At 37.7% G+C, this 17,927-nt stretch overlaps 3 protein-coding genes across 3 annotated transcripts; 1 reads left to right on the forward strand and 2 right to left on the reverse strand.

Annotated features, from left to right (window-relative positions):
* The first annotated feature begins 6,410 nt into the window (after positions 1-6,410).
* Positions 6,411-11,740, forward strand: LOC125270499 (E3 ubiquitin-protein ligase TRIM16-like). The gene is made up of 6 exons (XM_048194156.1): positions 6,411-7,075; positions 7,642-7,737; positions 8,826-9,059; positions 9,148-9,298; positions 9,406-9,468; positions 10,709-11,740. The coding sequence occupies exons 1-6, from the start codon at positions 6,467-6,469 to the stop codon at positions 11,317-11,319; spliced, it is 1,764 nt and encodes a 587-aa protein (XP_048050113.1). The 5' UTR covers positions 6,411-6,466; the 3' UTR covers positions 11,320-11,740.
* A 3,081-nt stretch (positions 11,741-14,821) lies between these two features.
* LOC125270581 (protein krueppel-like) lies at positions 14,822-15,472 on the reverse strand. The gene is made up of 2 exons (XM_048194328.1): positions 15,163-15,472; positions 14,822-14,974 (listed from the first exon to the last, which is right to left on the reverse strand). The coding sequence occupies exons 1-2, from the start codon at positions 15,432-15,434 to the stop codon at positions 14,923-14,925; spliced, it is 324 nt and encodes a 107-aa protein (XP_048050285.1). The 5' UTR covers positions 15,435-15,472; the 3' UTR covers positions 14,822-14,922.
* A 72-nt stretch (positions 15,473-15,544) lies between these two features.
* On the reverse strand, positions 15,545-17,058 carry LOC125267608 (zinc finger protein 658B-like). The gene has a single exon (XM_048189451.1). It carries the CDS (start codon positions 17,030-17,032, stop codon positions 15,545-15,547), a length of 1,488 nt encoding a protein of 495 aa, XP_048045408.1. The 5' UTR covers positions 17,033-17,058.
* Positions 17,059-17,927: the final 869 nt, after the last annotated feature.

Genomic DNA, 17,927 nt, shown 5'->3' on the forward strand with positions numbered 1-17,927 from the left:
AAAAAAACAAACAAACAAAAAAACTTGGGACCAACCAGGCTCAGTCAGGGGGAATACAGTGTCATTATAGAGGCTGAATCACAAGTCAGAGTTCAGATCGGGATCTTTAGCATTCAAATATTCATCCAGTTTCTTTTGCTCAAAAATCGATACATCACAGAGCTGAAGCTGGCCATATAGTGTTTGTGCGGTTAATCTCTTTGGTTCTTGGGGTCTCTGCTGAGGATCTGTGCTGATGGCTGGCATGTCGACGAGGCCTTTACAGGGGATTGTCTAGAAGACACCGGTTTTACTGACATTCCGGGCTGTGTTGTGGTCATGTCTAGGAGCAGGTCCACATCTGATCTGGATACAAACCGGATCTGGCTGACTATGGAAAGAATGAGACAGTCAAACTAATATTAGCAAAGATGCCATTCTTCTTATGATGTAACAAGTACATAAGGTGTTATAGGAAGTGTTCCCGGTTCCGGTTAATCTAATTTATGCCACCCTCCATCCCACCCCCAATACACACACACACACACACCTCTGACTACCAAATAATTTCATTAAAAGTTATAAAAACTGATTTTTACATTGAAAAACAAGCAATGAAAAACACCTGCATTGGTTTCACTTTGTAGTGTCACTGAAAAATATAACAGTAAGAGAAAATAATAGATATAATTGTAGAGCATTACAACAATCTAGCTTTGAGGTCATGAACGCATGAACTAACTGTTCTGCATTTGTCACTGTCAGTTCTCATCTGTCTTTTGATGAAGTAGTGAAATCTGTCTCTCAACTCAGAGACAACCAGATATCTGGAAAAGATATCTAGAAGCATTCGGTTATATTTGTTTATCAAATATAAATAGGCTTAAATTCTTCTTGAAGGAATAATTAAACTGACAATGTGTTTTGTGTCCACAGTAAAAACCGTCCAGGTCATTCTGACTTCTGAATATCAGACCAGAGAGGACCAGTTTCTACAATGTGAGATGAAAACACTCAAGTCTAAAATCCAGTCTAGTGTTCGGAGTATTTGACTGTTTTACCATTTCGTCGGCTTTACCAGTTTTTTCTTTGCTGCTTAAACATATTCCTTGAAATTGTGCCTCCTTTTCTCAAAACTCTAAACATAAATCTATAACTTCTCACCCAATTCCCCATACTTCCTATTTTCAGGTCAAAATGAAGCTCCCCGCACTATAAAAAAACAGGAAGTTTCTTTAACTTAACTTTTTAAGTTATCTTTTAAGTACTTTTCAAATTGATAATGCAATTATTTGAACATATAATATTTAGTTGGAATAACTTTATGAAAGTAAAGTGAATTATTCTATTGCAAATAATTACTGATCTGATGTCAGCCAAACATCAGCTGAAAACAATTCAATTAAAACTCTCAAGATCTCAGCAGAGGATGGTAAAACAACTGAAAGTGTCATGACAATCTGATCACAGGGGGAAAACAACAACAACAACAACAACAACAAAAAACATGCTGGACAATAAGCTTTGATCTACAGTATCAGTCAGACACACACTGACATCAATATTCAGCGTATGAAACTCAACAATGGTGACAATCAACAAAAAGCTTCATGCTGCAGTGCATTCTGGATGCATATCAAAACTCACCCATGGCTCCCAGCATGCATTGTGGCATGAATTTTAGTAGTTTGTTTTGTCACCATTGTTGAAGTTTGTATGATGAGTGTTTATGTCTAAGTGTGTCTAAAGGCCCAGTTTGAAATTGTTGCACAAAATATGTTTTGGATATTCTCAGTTTTGTCAGTGTCAACACACTAGTGCTCTTTCTCACAGCTGTTTGTTCAGTTAAAAGAAAATATCTTCTTAATTCAATAGCGCCTCAACCTTACTTAAGTTACTAAACAGTCATTTATTTAAATCACTGTACAACAAGCATTTGAATGTCATAAAAGCAGACAACTTCAGCTGATCTACTTTATCAAAACACAAGTGTTTTTAATGAAACACTGTTGAAATTGGTGTGAAAAATCATTTAAGAAAAGCCAAGGGTCAAGTGATCAACTAAAGCAAACACCGTTTATAATGATGACTTCAATAAAAATAATAATAATAATGAATAAATATTAATCATAGTAATAATAATAATAAATCAACATTAATTTGAGCTAAACCTCTGTTAATTCACAGAAGCTACTTATTAAATAAAGGCAAACTGATCTGTAATAAGTGAAGCTGGTTATGGAGTTGTTTAATATGGTCTTTATTTTACAGTTTGTTTGTTTTTTGTTTGTTTGTTTTTTTTTAATTTGCTAACAAAGATCATTGTGATATGTAATGAGAGCATTTGGTTTAATCACTGAAACAAAACATTATGATCTTATTTCAGTTTTACCATTCAGTTAATTCAATAGCAAACAATGCAAGATACATGTTTCAAATCACCTTTTGATGCTGAAATAATTACAGTTACACATGATACAGCTGACACATTATTTACATTACCTAAATTACATAATTGACATAAAATCAATAATGTTTGTAGTAATATTACTAGGGCTGTCAAATGATTAATCGCGATTAATCGCATACAAAATAAAAGTTTGAGTTTGCCTAATATATGTGTGAGTACTGTGTGTAACTATTATGTATATATAAATACAAACACATTCATGTATATATTTGAGAAATACTTACAAGTATATGTATTTATTTATATTTTTATATAATTTTTATTATATATAAATAAAAATATTTTGTACATAAATAACAAATTTCTCTTAAATATATACATAAATTTGTGTGTATTTATATATACATAATAATTACACACAGTACTCACACATATATTAGGCAAACTCAAACTTTTATTTTGTATGCGATTAATCGCGATTAATCATTTGACAGCCCTAAATATTACTTTATCAAAAGGTGTGAAGTATGACACAGTCATGAGGTTTTGTGTAGAACAGAGTTTGCTGCCAATAAAGTAAATGTTCTCACTGCACCATATGACTGAATCTATACTGTTGACCTTTATAAGGGTCTCTACCATGGTAATACCTCTGTTAGCAATTGAAAAAAACTGTAATATGGACAATCCACCCGTCCACTACAACAGCGCCATCTAATGTAGAGTATAGAAAACACAGTACAGCAACTCATAGAAACCAAGGCAAGGCATTTTATTTAATTATTTATTTAACCACAACACTAAACACAAGCGCCACCCAGATGTGAGGAAACACAGTATAGCAGAACACAGTCAAAGAAGAATTTTATTTGTTTGCTTTTATATTCACTTACAATCCAAAACTTATTCTTCTCCAAGTTTCAGATAATGTGAGAAGTTATTAGTATTGTTAATTTAAACGAGCATTCATTGTGTACACATTTTACTGCACATGTTTATAATGCACACAATTATGTTTCATGTCAACATTATACTGGAACATTTGTGTATAGCTTTCTTTGAACTTAAAGACATCTCTAACATCTCAACCAACCGGTTTCTGAAAGCTCACTGCTTCTGCTGCTTCTTGATCATCAGTATGAATATATTTCAGATTTTTCAAAATGATTTTAGTTCACTACCCCTGAGCTCTTCTAGGCCTATATTTCAAAAAAGAAAAACAACTGCATTCAGCATATCTATGAATTTTGTCTGACAGGACTATATAATTTATTGTAATACTGTATATGACATCCTGCTCAGTTTTGTATTGCCAAGAAAGTAGAACATTGCAATTCACAACAAACACCAATAATTTAAAATATGATGTATCATCAAGTTAAAAGTAATTAAAGTGCAAGTTTTTGGTTTTGCTTAAATGCAAACAGTAGCCCATGTAAAACTTTGTGTCTTTTTGTTTAATGTAGATCAGGTGACTTCACAGAAAGTGTCCGACTCCACGCCTCTCAGGGTATGTTTACATGACAATAATGTACTAAAAACAGAAATGTTTTTCCTTTGCTTTCTTCACTTACAGATGACAATGTTGTCAAAATGTTTCCGGTTCAAGCCGATCCGCGGAAAAAAAATACAAACACTGTATTCTGCTGCCAGTAGTTGGCGATGCCGCTTTAAAAAACAAAAACAAAAACAAAAAAAACACTATGCACCTACAGACTAAACACATCTGCATGATGAATTCATAAAATTTTCACAAATTTAAGTGTTTGCATTTTGCACGGAGAGAATAACGATATCGATTTGAAACCGTTTTCAAAGTTAACGTTTTCAGGCCACCAAAATGGCATTGTTGTCCAAATTCACAGCCAAAACGCATAAAATAGTTTTCCATTTTTGGTTGAAAACAGTGTTGTGTAAACGGCATTTAGTCTCATTCTGAATGTAGGTAATTGCTAAATCTAAAGGCAGGAACACACCAAGCCGACGGTCGGCCGTTGGGCAGTTTTTGTTCGTCGGCCGACTAAGTTTTCTCAGTGTGTTTCGCACCATCGGCTGAAGTTGGTCCTCGTCGGCTTTTTTTTAGCCGATTCGAAATGTTGAATCGGCATTGGAGCTCGTCGGTTCGTCAGGCCATCTGATCATTCTGATTGGCTGTTCAGCTACTGCCACCTGCTGGTTCGGAAAGGCATTTCATCTCACGCAGGCGCAGAATGACTTGCTACTTGGCCGTCGGCTGTCTAGCGTTGGTTTGGTGTGTCAGGCCAACTTTGGACACAGACGCTGCCGACGTGAGCCAACCCCGCAGTCTGCTTTCGTCGGCACTAGTTCGTCTGCGTCGGCTTGGCCTATTTTTTCATTGAAATATAGAAAACGAGAGTACTCTGAATTCTAAATGTTTCTTTTGTCAGTATGTCTTCAGTACTAATGCTTTTTTTGTCACTAAAAAATCTAATATTCAGAGCTAGATTTCTGCCTAGACATCACACACGCTTGTGTTCTAGCGATATTTAAGTTTTCTGAGTATTTCTCAATAGCAAAGAACTTGATGTCAAAATTCAAATTCATAATAGCCAATATTATATAAATAATTTAAATTATTCACAATGTATGGGATTTTAATTCTTTACCTCATTAAAACTATAAAGCTGATTTTCAAATGCTATTTTATTTGTAATTGTAGATAGTAACATTGTGATTCACCTTGTTTGGTTCATGGTTTGTACTCTTTAACAAAGATGTTTAAAAAATCCCTATAGCAGGGGTGGCCCAATCCTGCAGAGTTTAGCTCCAACATACTTGCCTGGAAGCTTACACGCTAAAGACCACAGTTAAATTAACTCTGAGTTCAAACTCAAGAGTGTTAAAGCTAATGAGATAATTAATAATTAAGACAATCAAACATACAGTTAAAGCATCCAGAAAAAAAGTTTAAAAGCCAATGGTTAGAGAAAACACTGATCACCATAATAGTGACTTAACATTTCCTTTAGTGATTCTACTTGTTAACAGCAGGTGTCTTGACTAATAGTCAATTATCACTTAAATTAATCACTTAATTATCTCATTAACTTTAACAATCTTGAGTGCGGAATCAAACTGTGTTAATTTAACACTGGGGTTTTTGTTGTGTAGTGAGTCTGAAGGCCTTGATTTATTGGTTCAGGTGTGTTTAATTGGAGCTAAACTGGTCAGGTCAGTGGCTCTCCAGGAGCTGGATTGGGCACCCCTTCCCTTAAAGGTAAAACATTTCTAAAATCAAGAGCACTGAAAAAATTGGCTTGCACTGTATAAACCATGTTTATGCAACATTGCGTGCAAACTTCCTGTTTACTGGAACATTGTGTGCATATTTTCTCTACTTTTGTTTCAGATCTCATCCAACCACATTCCCAAACATAAACTTTCCTAAAAGTTCAGTGCTTGTTCTACTTTATAAAAAAATTGAAAACCTATTTATATTATTTTAAGATTTTTTCCACATAGTGCTTGTTTGGTTCTGTTTGAAAAGCTGTTTGTTTGGTTCTGTTTGAAAAGCTGATTAATCGTTAAAGAAATCTAATCATAATTAATAATAGCATAAAAAAATAAATTAATATGTTGGACTTATCACTCAGTTTCTATTTTTTTATATATAGCCTTTTCAAATGTTCATTATGATATTCCATGTACTGAAATAGTTAATATTTTCTATATATATGATGAGTCGAATCTATTGAACATCAGTGAGTCTCTCTCACATTTGCCACAGTCTCATTCATGATCCAGTTATGATATTGTGCCTTAACATGATTTATATTATTGTGTGGTGTAGTTTAGGGTGCTAGCACAATTAAAGTACATAAATCACTTTGCAGTGTTAAATCATAATCAGTTCAACACTGTCGTCTAAACAGTGTAGTCATTAAAAACAAAAAAAACCACTGAAATGAACAAGTTACAGTAAGTCACTCCCTACAGTAAAACCTGTTTCTCAGGTATGTAATAAGGAAGGTATATAAACCCTTCAGTTAGAAGAAGGAACTTGACTGTCGAGCTGCAGTGAGTATCGTCTTTCTGTCTGTGTTCATATACAGTGAAATGGCAGGAGCCAGTATCTCATGGGCTGAGGACCAGTTCTGCTGTCCAGTGTGTCTGGATCTCCTGAAGGATCCAGTGACGATTCCCTGTGGACACAGTTACTGTAAGGAATGCATCTCAGATTGCTGGGATCAGAATGATCGGAAGGGAATTTACAGCTGCCCTCAGTGCAGAAAAACCTTCACAACAAGACCAGTTTTAAGTAAGAATGTGGTGTTTGCTGGGGTGGTGGAGCAACTCAAGACGATGAGACTCCAATCTGCTCCTGCTGCTCCTCCTGCTGCTCCTGCAGTTCCTCACACTGGATCTGGAGATGTTCAGTGTGATTCCTGCACTGGAAGAAAACAGAAAGCAGTGAAGTCGTGTCTGGAGTGTCAAAGCTCTTACTGTCAAAATCACCTTGAACAGCATGAGAATCTCTTCAGAGGTAAAAGACACAATCTGATGGACGCTACTGGACGACTGCAGGACATGATCTGCACTCGACATGGTAAAATGCTGGAAATTTACTGCCGTACCGACCAGCGGTGTATCTGTATGCTGTGTTTGGTGGATGAACACAAAAATCATGACACTGTTTCAACTGAAGTGGCAAGAACAGAGAAACAGGTACTGCTCTCTACTGGATCACATGAGTGACATGAGATTATGTTGTTTCCCTCTTTATTTCTTATGTGATTTTTCTCTCAATCAGGGAAACTTATATGTAATTGATTTATGTTTTAGAAAGATAGACATTGTGTTTTTGATCCAATAAATGCACTTGAGTGACTATGTGATGAGGTATGTTGTTCAGGGAAGAAGGAGGCGGGAACCAGCGAACATTCAATAACTTTAGTTTAAAATAAACAAACACAAAACGAAAGTAAAAGTCCCTCACTGACACTGCTGCACACACATAAGCAAAAGATAAGGTAAAATAGTGCAGGCCTGGTCCTCTCTCGTCCTTCACTGTCCTCTCTCCTCCTTTTATGCTCCCACAGCTCCTTCGTTAGAAACTCTAGACCGGTGTGGTGCACAGGTGACGCTCATCATCAATCACGCCACCTAACCTTGTTCTCACAGTTGTTCTCACAGTTCTCGGGCCTCGTCCTGCTTGCCACAGAGTAACATTAAATAAGAGACTTGTTTACAAAAATCATTTGTTTATTTAATTATGTATCTGTTTTCTGCAGAAACATTTTGAGGAAACACAGAAAAACATCCAGAAAACAATCCAGCAGAGAAGGATAGATCTAAAGCGGATGAGAGAGGCTGTGGAGTCTCATAAGGTGAGTTTGGAGAAGTCTCCTTCACACAAAACAAGGTTTTCATGGCAATGGCACAAAATAACTTTTGGTTCTGAAGAATCTTTCAGTGAAAGGTTTGTTTCTTAAAAATTATATGATTTATATGAATTATGAGTTTTCTGACTGATTACTTTGAAAAGCAACTACATGAGAAGGAGGGCAGGATTTACCATTTGGCCTAAAACAAAGTCTTATATACAGTAAATCACATCATAATAATGTTGATTGATTTACTACTCTCTGGTGACTCTGGTTCTCTCTCTATACTTCTGCTACTTGACCTTATCTTCTGTCCTTTGATACTGTTTTCCATGATTTACTTATTTCCCGCCTCTCAGGTGTGAGTATTTCTACTGCTGCTCTTTCTTCGGTTTTCTTCTTATCTCTCTGACAGACAGTTCTACATTTCAGTGCAGGATTTTCAAACCCCTTCTGCCCATTTGAAGTGAGGTGTCCCCCAGGGATCCGTTCTTGGCCCACTACTATTCATTTTTTACATACTACTCCTGCATCAAATCTTGTACCAACATGGCTTTATTTACCATTTATATGCTGATGACATTCAAATATACGGTAGGCCCGTTCTATTCACTTAAATTGACAAAGTCTCTGCTTGCGTACATGAAATAAAAGATTGCTTATCTTTTGTCAGGCAGCGAAGAAATATAGAGCTAAATATAGAATGTTTCCTAATGATTAACTCCCAAGGCGTAGCATGTACAGGGTGAAGAAAAGCAGTGGTCCTAGTACTGAGCCTTGCGGTACTCCATACTTAACTTGTGATCAATATGATGCCTCTTCATTTACTCCTACAAATTGATAATCAGATAAGTTTGATTTGAACCATTACAATGCAATTCCACTAATGTAATTAACTAAAGTAATTTGAGTCTATTCAAAATACCTTTTTTTACACCATAAAGAACCTTTTGCACAATAGGAAGGTTATTCATGGAACCCTACACTCTAATGAAGAACTATTTAAGAATCTTTATTTTTAACAGTTTAACACTGGAGCTCTATATGAGAGGTGCCATTAAGATCTGATTGTAATGTGTGTCCTATAACAGCGCTCTGCACAGACTGCAATGGAGGGCAGTGAGAGGATCTTCACTGAGCTCATCCGCTCCATTGAGAAACGTCATGCTGAGGTGAAGCAGCTGATCAGAGATCAGGAACGAGCTGCAGTGAAACAAGCTGAAGAAAGACTGGCGCGACTGGAGCTGGAGCTCGATGATCTGAGGTGGAAAGAGAATGAACTGAAACAGCTTTCAAACACAGATGATCATATTCATTTCCTCCAGGTAACACAGATCTTCTTAAACACAGGACTGAAGAATTCAACAAGCTTCTCTAATTGCACAGCATATACTTTTGTCTTTGTATCTATAGAGTTGCCCGTCGGTCTCTTTCTCTGGATCTACAGACAGCTTCACTGTCAGTTCTCGTCCCAATTTTGATGAGGTGGTGAAATCTGTCTCTCAACTCAGAGACAAACTGCAGCAGTTTTGCACTGATGAAATAGAAAGATTATCTAAAACAGGTAATAATCTCAGAATAGAGTTGAGCACTGTTCATTAAATATGAAATAGTAGTAGTTTTGGGAATTAAAGGGTTTGCACTAATGCAGATATTCTTTGGTGTTCATAGTTAAAACCGTCCAGGTCATTGTCCCGAGTCTTGAATTTTCGACTAGGAAGGAGTTCCTACAATGTGAGTTACAATGAAAACACACACAAACACTGAAACTTTCTGTGGTAATTACACATGATGATCTTACCAGGGATTCATTCAAGAAACAGATAAGTTCATTGGAGCCATATGTAAACTTGGGTTTTTGTTTGTTACAAACATTATGGCCATAGAGATGTGCCCTTCAGAATGGAACGCAGCCTTTAGTAAATAAGTGATTTCTGAGAAACGCTGTTGAAAGTGGATCAGACTGAGCACTAAAACACACTTGTAGCCAATCAGCAGTAAGGGGTGTGTCCACTCATGATGGGGTGGTGCCTATGTTGTATAGCATGTTTGTGAATTTGGGGGCGGAGTTATCAAGATATGGACAAGATTCATTTGGGTAGGGGCGTGTTTATTTTGATGATTTCATATATGAAGAGTGTTTCTCAGAAATCACTTACAGTGCCTTAAGTGTGTTTAATGTCAAATGGTATTATGCAGACCGATTGGCTTGAAGCATTGCATGCTGGTTAGAAAATTTGTCCGACTTGAGACACTCTGGCGCCACATGATGTGTGTCGTATTCCATAAAAATGCCCGCAAGAGTGATTCAAGGTGTTTATTCCAACCCGATCTCATGGGAACATGGCTAATTCATACAAATTCGTACAACTTGGTTTGCATATCATATGCACCACTCTCATTGGTGTGACGTTCGCTAACAGTATATCGCTTGTCACATATTTTGAATTTCATTTTACCCCTAAACGATTAATTTACTCCAGCTTTGATGTGAAATGCTCTCATGTGTCCCATGAGAGATGGGATTTATCTATTGAATGTGATGTGACTGTGTTTCGGGCAGCGATAAAATTCTTGAATTCCAGTGAATAAAATGTCACTGTTCCTTGAAATAAAGATAACAAATGTCTTCAGAAGAGTTGAAATGCATAAAGCACTTGCCATGCTTCAGTTTTAGTGCATTGGGAGTAAGAGTGGGCTGATACCTTTTTTTGCACACAATATTTAGCATAGATTTGCAGTTATATTTGTTTTTCATAACTTTGCAAGAATAACATGGTTTTTTTTTTCATGTAAAATAAGGAAATCAATAAGATTTTATCTGATTAATCAATTACTTTAAGTGAACTGAGGTTTTATGCATGATTGACACATCCACTTATAATCATTATGAAATTATGATATTGTAGAGACCCATTAATGTGTTATATTATTGATGTAAAGTTATGAGTAATTATGTGTTTATCTCCATCAGATTCCCGTCTGTTGACTCTGGATGTGAACTCAGTGAATAATTGGCTCCGTCTGTTTGAGGAAAACACAGTGATCACTTACTCTGACACACGTCTGCCGTATCCTGATCATCCAGCCAGATTTGATTCTTGGACCGAGGCGTTGTGTAGAGAGAGTGTGACTGGACGTTGTTACTGGGAGGTGGAGTGGAGTGGTGATGGGAGACTAGGAGTGGATATAGGAGTAACATATAAGAGTATCGGCAGAAAAGGAAATGGTCCTGAGTGTGCAGTTGGACGCAATAATCAGTCCTGGTGTTTGTTCTGCTCTCCAGACTATTGCTCATTCTGGCACAATAACATAGAGACTGTCCTTCCTGTAGTCAATGTCTCCAGTAGAATAGGAGTGTATGTGGATCACAGCGCAGGGATTTTGTCCTTCTACAGCGTCTCAGACACAATGAGCCTCATCCACAGAGTCCAGACCACATTCACTCAGCCACTCTATGCTGTGTTTGGATTAGATAAACAGACAGCAGTGAAACTGTCCAGCCGATTAAATAATTCGGATATTATATATATTAATCCAGATATTCTAGGGGCTTTGTTGCTTCGCAGAATGATGATGTCATGAGGCGTATTTTCTAAACAGGATTGGTTTTCAAACTTCTGTATATCAATAGTGCTGTATTTTCCTGTCTGTCATTTCTCTTCTGCTGACTCAGTTGTTTGTTTAAAAGAAATGGTTTAGTTTCTGCATTACTGGAACATTGTGTGCATAGTTTTTTTCTGACAACAGTTAAAGACATCTCTAACATCTCGTCCAACAGGATTTATCAGTTTCTAAAAGTTAAATGTTTCTGCTACTTCTAGATCATCAGTATGAACATATTTCATAAGTTTTTAGCGCACTATTATCTCTCATATACTGTAGAAAAAATAGACTTTTGCATATTTACACATTTAAAATGGTTTCTTCAAAAATGATTATATAGACTACTTGAAGTTTTTTTTTTTTTTTTTTTTTTGATGATGATGATGATGATGATGATGATGCTAATAACATCCATTAAATGATTAATTTTTATCCTAACACCTTCCGTTCTGCTGACTCAGTTTTATTACAGGTAGAATCAAATTCATGATTCAGATTCATGTCATATCTAATGTAGTATCATTAGTATCAGGTTTCTCATCATCATATATGTGATTACATGACTATCCAGTAGAGTGAGGTTTACATGCACAGATTCTGACTGGCCTACATCTTTTACACTCAACCCCCTAAAACACACTCCCATCTGGGTCACGGTACCAAATGTAACTGGCCCTACTCGATCCACTCTGAGCAGGAATCAAATCGTAGTCTCCGCATGGGAGGCGCTCTAACAAGAAGGCTTAATGGTGCTTAAGGCATGGTTGCCTTGAACCGAGTCTGAGCGCGATTGTCCACCCTCCCAACTCCCCCGCTGGCCTGCACTCGAATTGCCCTTAACGTTCCGGGCCAGAGCCCGCTTACATCATATATGATGCAACTTTTTGAAAACAGGAAGAAATGCACTTTCGCTAAGATACTGCCTAATATATTTATCATTTATGCCACACAGCGATTTTCACTTGCACATAGCAGATGATTATTACAAAGGCAGCTGACATTAATGGAGGAATTTGCAGCTTTACTTGCAAACTACAATTTCTGTTCATCAATAAGGGGTTAACTATACCTGCTATAAACCCAAGTACACTCAAATTAATTACATGAATTGATGAGTGTACTATCAGACTAGTAATAAAGACGTTTGCCATCATAATTATGACAGTAGTGCACACAAAAGTATAGCTGTTCCGTGCTCAGGCAACCGCACTCAAGCCCAATTGAACTGTGCTCTGGCCCAAGCGGGCCAGGGCCGGCAAAACGAACAGTGCCTGGGCACGGAACGGAGCGTTCACACTTGTCAAGCCGGGCTTTGGCGGTCAAACACGCTCGGGCATGGTTCAGAGCGCCTAGTGTGAGTACACCCTAAGACTGCAGCCTCTAGCGTCAGTCACTAGAGATCCTCTTGAGGCCAGGGGAGTGAGGTATACATGCACAGCTCTTACTGGCCTACATTCAATCCCCCCAAATATCCCTTCTTGGTCACAGCACCAAATGTAACTGGTCCTACTCGACCCACTCTGAGCAGGTCTCCGGCATAGGAGGCGCTCTAACAAGAAGGCTAAAGTCTGCAGCCTCTAGTTTCAGTCACTAGAGCGCCACTTTAGGGCCAGTATAGATTCTTACTACCCTACGTCTGTTACATTTAACCCCCTAAAACTCACTCCCATCCAGGTCAGCAGCACTAAATGTAACCGGTCCTACTCAACCTGCTCCATTTGATTTGTTTATGTGAATATTGATTGTAAGTGAACTCAGAATTTTCATTTGACAGTATTATGTTATACTGCATCCAAGGCAAACACAGTTCGTTTAACATTCGCATTTGTTTTTTGGGCCCAAGTTGTAGGAATGTTCTCTCTAGTTTTTTATAACCTAAAGAAAACCTTCCCAAACATTCCCTACAGTTTATTTTTAGGTTTTATTTTCTTATATAACCTAAAGAGAACCTTCCCACAATTCCATCCAGCATTTCCATGTGGGTTTTTGATGGGCTGTCACTTGGGCCCTGCATGGGCAATCGGGACAGGCTAACTGCCGGCTCGCCTACAAAGTGACATCAAACCTGCACCACTCAATACTGTTCGGATTATTAGGCATTTAAAAGCTCTACTGAGAAAATTAAAAACATGGAAATCTCAAAAAGCAATCATAATATGCTACTTGGCTTTCAGAAGTAAAATGATTTAGGATTCAAGCAGTAGTTGCTGATAAAATGGGTAATAAGTTTAATCAATCAAATACAAAATGAAGTAAAAGTGAAACCAAATTAGACAGATCTCCCACTTGACTGTATAAGAGCCAAAGCATCTCAAGAGAAGAGAAGTGTTCAGTTTCAAAGCTACATAAAAGTATATCTTGCATTTGCATGGAAGAATAGAAGTGGAAGAGAAACTAGATGTTCCAATGGAAAACAATGAAGAATGGGTTAAAAAGTATTATCAGATTCATGTTTTTCTTAAAAGAGTTATGGCCTCTTCTTCAGCTCCCTGAACTATACCAGCACAAGAACACACACAAAAAAAACGACTAGAAAATTAACATAAAAATCATAATAAAGCATAATTACATAATTTATAATAAAGTAAATTATTATATATAAGAATAAAAAATATATATTGTTATTTGGGGAAGAACTCCATCTTTGAGTTGATCTGAATCTGACACTACTGGGGCCTCATTTATAAAGCGCGCGTATGCACAGATTTGATCTTAGCGAGTGTGTACGTTAAAATCCACGCCAATGCTCATATTTATAAAAACGTCTTTGAGGTGGAAAAGTGTTTATAGCCACGTCAGGGTCTGAGCAGACGTACTCACTTTTCCTAGTCAGATTACTCCAGGTTTTTGGAAATCTAAGCTATTCTTGCAGTTCGCCAAGGATTTGGACGATGATTGATCTTTTATATGTATATGCAATTTAATGTTGTTTAAAACATGGAAAACTGAAACCATTCAGCTGCGCACAAGTTCAAGATCATTTGCGATTTATAGATTTCACATCTGAAAGAGAGGTGTACGCTCGTTTTCTTGGTGTATGTTCATTCTATGAATCACACATAGGCAGAATTAATCGTAAGATCAAATTTATGATTGTTTCTGCTCAACATTTTATAAATGAGGCCCCTGGTCTTGAAGATGAACTTTGGCAACTGTTGGATCTGAAGATGATCTAGTTACTGTGATCATGACTGTAGACTAAATAACTGATCAAACTCTGGTGTGTTTCTCTCCAGTATGAATCCTTTCATGTGTTTCTGACAGATTGAACCTCATGTCTCAGTGTTGTGTTTTTTATTTCAGTGTGAATTTTCTGATGCTCTTTTAGTTCATCATCTATAGTAAAGCTCTTCCAGCACTGAAATACACACTACTGTGTCTTTTCTGCTGTAATATTATGAATGAATCTTCTCCTTTGCATGAATCTTCAGGTGTTTCTTCAGGACAGATGCACAAAAAAATTGTCTGCACCTTTGATCACAGTTAATGGTCTTTTCTTCAGAATGAGAAGGCAGATGTGATATCAGAGCGCTTCTTCCCAGAGTGAACTCTCATGTGAGTCTTCAGCCTTGATTTTCAGGATCACTCACATTCTCTCTGTCCTCTCCTTCCAGATGCTTTCTGGTAGTCCTGCCTAAAACAAAAAGAGTAGGTACTGGGCTACTCCACAGTGATACGAACCATACCAGTGTAAACTAGTCCGAACATTAACACTTTGTAGTGGTTTAGGAAATAATTCTTTTTGCTCAAATATACTTTTAAATATACAAAAAGTTACAGACTGCAGCTTTAAACAGAAAAACAGTTTGCTGAACTACTTACTGTGATTTCAGACTACGGTGATGTGGTTTCTTCACTGCATGGATCCTCATGTGTCGCTTCAGGTGACTTTTAAAAGAGAAACTCATTTCGCACTGATCACACGTGTGCGGCTTCTCTCTGCTGTGGATCCTCTCGTGTGTTTTCAGAGATGATGACTGACTGAATCTCTTGTCACAGTGTGAACACTTGTAAGGTTTTTCTCCAGTGTGAATTCTCTGATGCAGTTTTAAACAGTTTGCTGAAGTAAAAGTTTTCTCACACTCAAAGCACATATAATCTTTCACACCAGTATGAATTTTCTGATGTACTGTTAAACTTTCTTTGTTTGAGAATCTCTTTTCACACTGATCACACATAAACGGCTTCTCTCCGGTGTGGCTTCTCATGTGTTTCTTAAGGTCTGCTGATTCCTGAAACTCTTCTCACACTGTTCACACATGAACGGCTTCTGTCCAGTGTGGATTCGCATGTGATTTTTAATAGTTTGTTTATATCGAAAACTCTTCCCGCACTGTTCACACATGAATGGCTTCTCTCCAGTGTGAATCCTCATGTGGTTCATAAGGTATATTTTTTGTGTGAAGCTCTTCCCACACTGATCACATGTGAACGGCTTCTCTCCAGTATGAACTTTCATGTGAATCTCAAGATGATGTTTCCTTGAGAATCTCTTCCCACACTGATCGCATGAATGTTGCTTCTCTCCATTGTGGGTCCTTATGTGGTTCTTAAGTTGTATTTTTTGTGTGAAGCTCTTCCCACATGTGAACAGCTTCTGTCCAGTATCGACTCTCATGTGAAGCTCAAGACTTTTTTTGTGTGTGAGTCTTTTTTTACACTGATCACACATGAAAAGCTGCTCTCCAGTGTGGATTTTCAAGTGTCCTTGAAGTTGTGTGAAAGTATTTCCACATTGATCACAAGTAAATAGCTTTGCTCCAGTGTGGATCCTCATGTGTCCCCTAAGAGGTGTTTTTTGTGTGAAATTCTTTTCACGTGTGTGTGGCTTCTCTCTGCTGTGAATTCTCTCATGTGTTTTCAGATTGGCTGACACACTGAATCTCTTGACACAGTATGAACACTTGTAGGGTTTTTCTCCGGTGTGGCTCCTCTCATGTGTTTTCAGATGTACTGACTGACTGAATCTCTTGACACAGTATGAACACTTGTAAGGTTTTTCTCCGGTGTGGATCCTCTCATGTGTTTTCAGATGTACTGACTGACTGAATCTCTTGTCACAGTTTGGACACTTGTAAGGTTTTTCTCCAGTGTGGATCTTCTCATGTGTTTTCAGACTGGCCGACTGACGGAATCTCTTGTCACAGTGTGAACACTTGTAAGGTTTTTCTCCAGTGTGAATTCTCTGGTGCTGTTTTAAACAGCTTGCATGAGTAAAAGTTTTCTCACACTCAAAGCACATATAATCTTTCAAACCAGTATGAATTTTCTGATGTACTGTTAAATGTCCTTTGTATGTGAATCTCTTTTCACACTGACCACACATGAAAGGCTTCTCTCCAGTGTGGATTCTCATGTGTCCTTTAAGATGTGCATATTGTGTGAAACTTTTCCAACAATGATCACATGTGAACGGCTTCTCTCCAGTGTGGATTCTCATGTGAACATTAAGGAGTTGTTTGTTTGTGAAACTCTTCCCGCACTTATCGCATGTGTATGGCTTCTCTCCAGTGTGGATCCTCATGTGACTCTTAAGGTGTGCTAATTGCGTGAAACTTTTCCCGCACTGATCACAAGTGAATGGCTTTTCTCCAGTGTGGGTTCTCATGTGAAAATCAAGGAGTTGTTTGTATGTGAAACTCTTCCCGCACTGGTCACATGTGTATGGCTTCTCTCCGGTGTGGATTCTCATGTGCACATCAAGATAATTGAATGGCAAACTCTTTCCACATGAGTGCAGGTTGTACATTTCTTGCTCTTCTTTTTTTAAAAAATGTCTTTTTAGTCTTTGAGCGACTCAAAGGTTTTTCTCCAGGGTTGACATGATGTTCCTCTCCACTTCACTCAGTTCTTCACTCTCCCATTCTCTTCCATCAGGTCTGAAATGAAAGACAAAACTAATTCATTTCATTTTCAGTAAATAAAAATAATTCAAAGAGGGAACATAAAAGTTAGCCCTGATGTAGTAGCAGAAATGAGACAACTGCTATAAAATGTTGTGATCATTTTGATGCCTTTCTATAAATTATGCATTCCTGAAACTTTCCATACAGATTAGTTATTATTTTTAAAACAATAGCGGCACAAATCCCATGTTTTGGTAGCGAGATCTATTAAACATATTTAAACAATGAAACACAGTAGGGAGCCCTATTACCCGTCTTCTGAAAGAATACTGAATCTCCTGATCAAAACACATGTGAAGAATATGCAGAAACATGTGATATCATATTATGGAGCCTAAAGGGACATGGTGGTGGGAAAAATATAGGATAGGAGGAAAAAATAAAACTTTTGTGTTCTCTTGCAAAACTTTTGGCACAGCAGACCGCCTGGTGATGTATGAAAGAGTCTAACGCAGTGTTATCAACCCACACTAGGACATGATAGCCCCTCGGGTACTGGAAATAGTATTTCAGGGCCAGAAATACAACTACTATCTCGAGACAGCTGATGTGCAAATCAAAATTATACCCCCCAGTCCCCTTCGGCTGGATGGCCATCTAAGACTGCTCCCCAGCCCGAGAGGGAGGTGTCCATCAGCATCTTGAAATAACAAAACGCACCCCGAGTGGGACAAAAGTCGA

Source organism: Megalobrama amblycephala, linkage group LG1 (assembly GCF_018812025.1).
Source record: "Megalobrama amblycephala isolate DHTTF-2021 linkage group LG1, ASM1881202v1, whole genome shotgun sequence".
Classification (NCBI taxonomy): Eukaryota; Metazoa; Chordata; class Actinopteri; order Cypriniformes; family Xenocyprididae; genus Megalobrama; species Megalobrama amblycephala.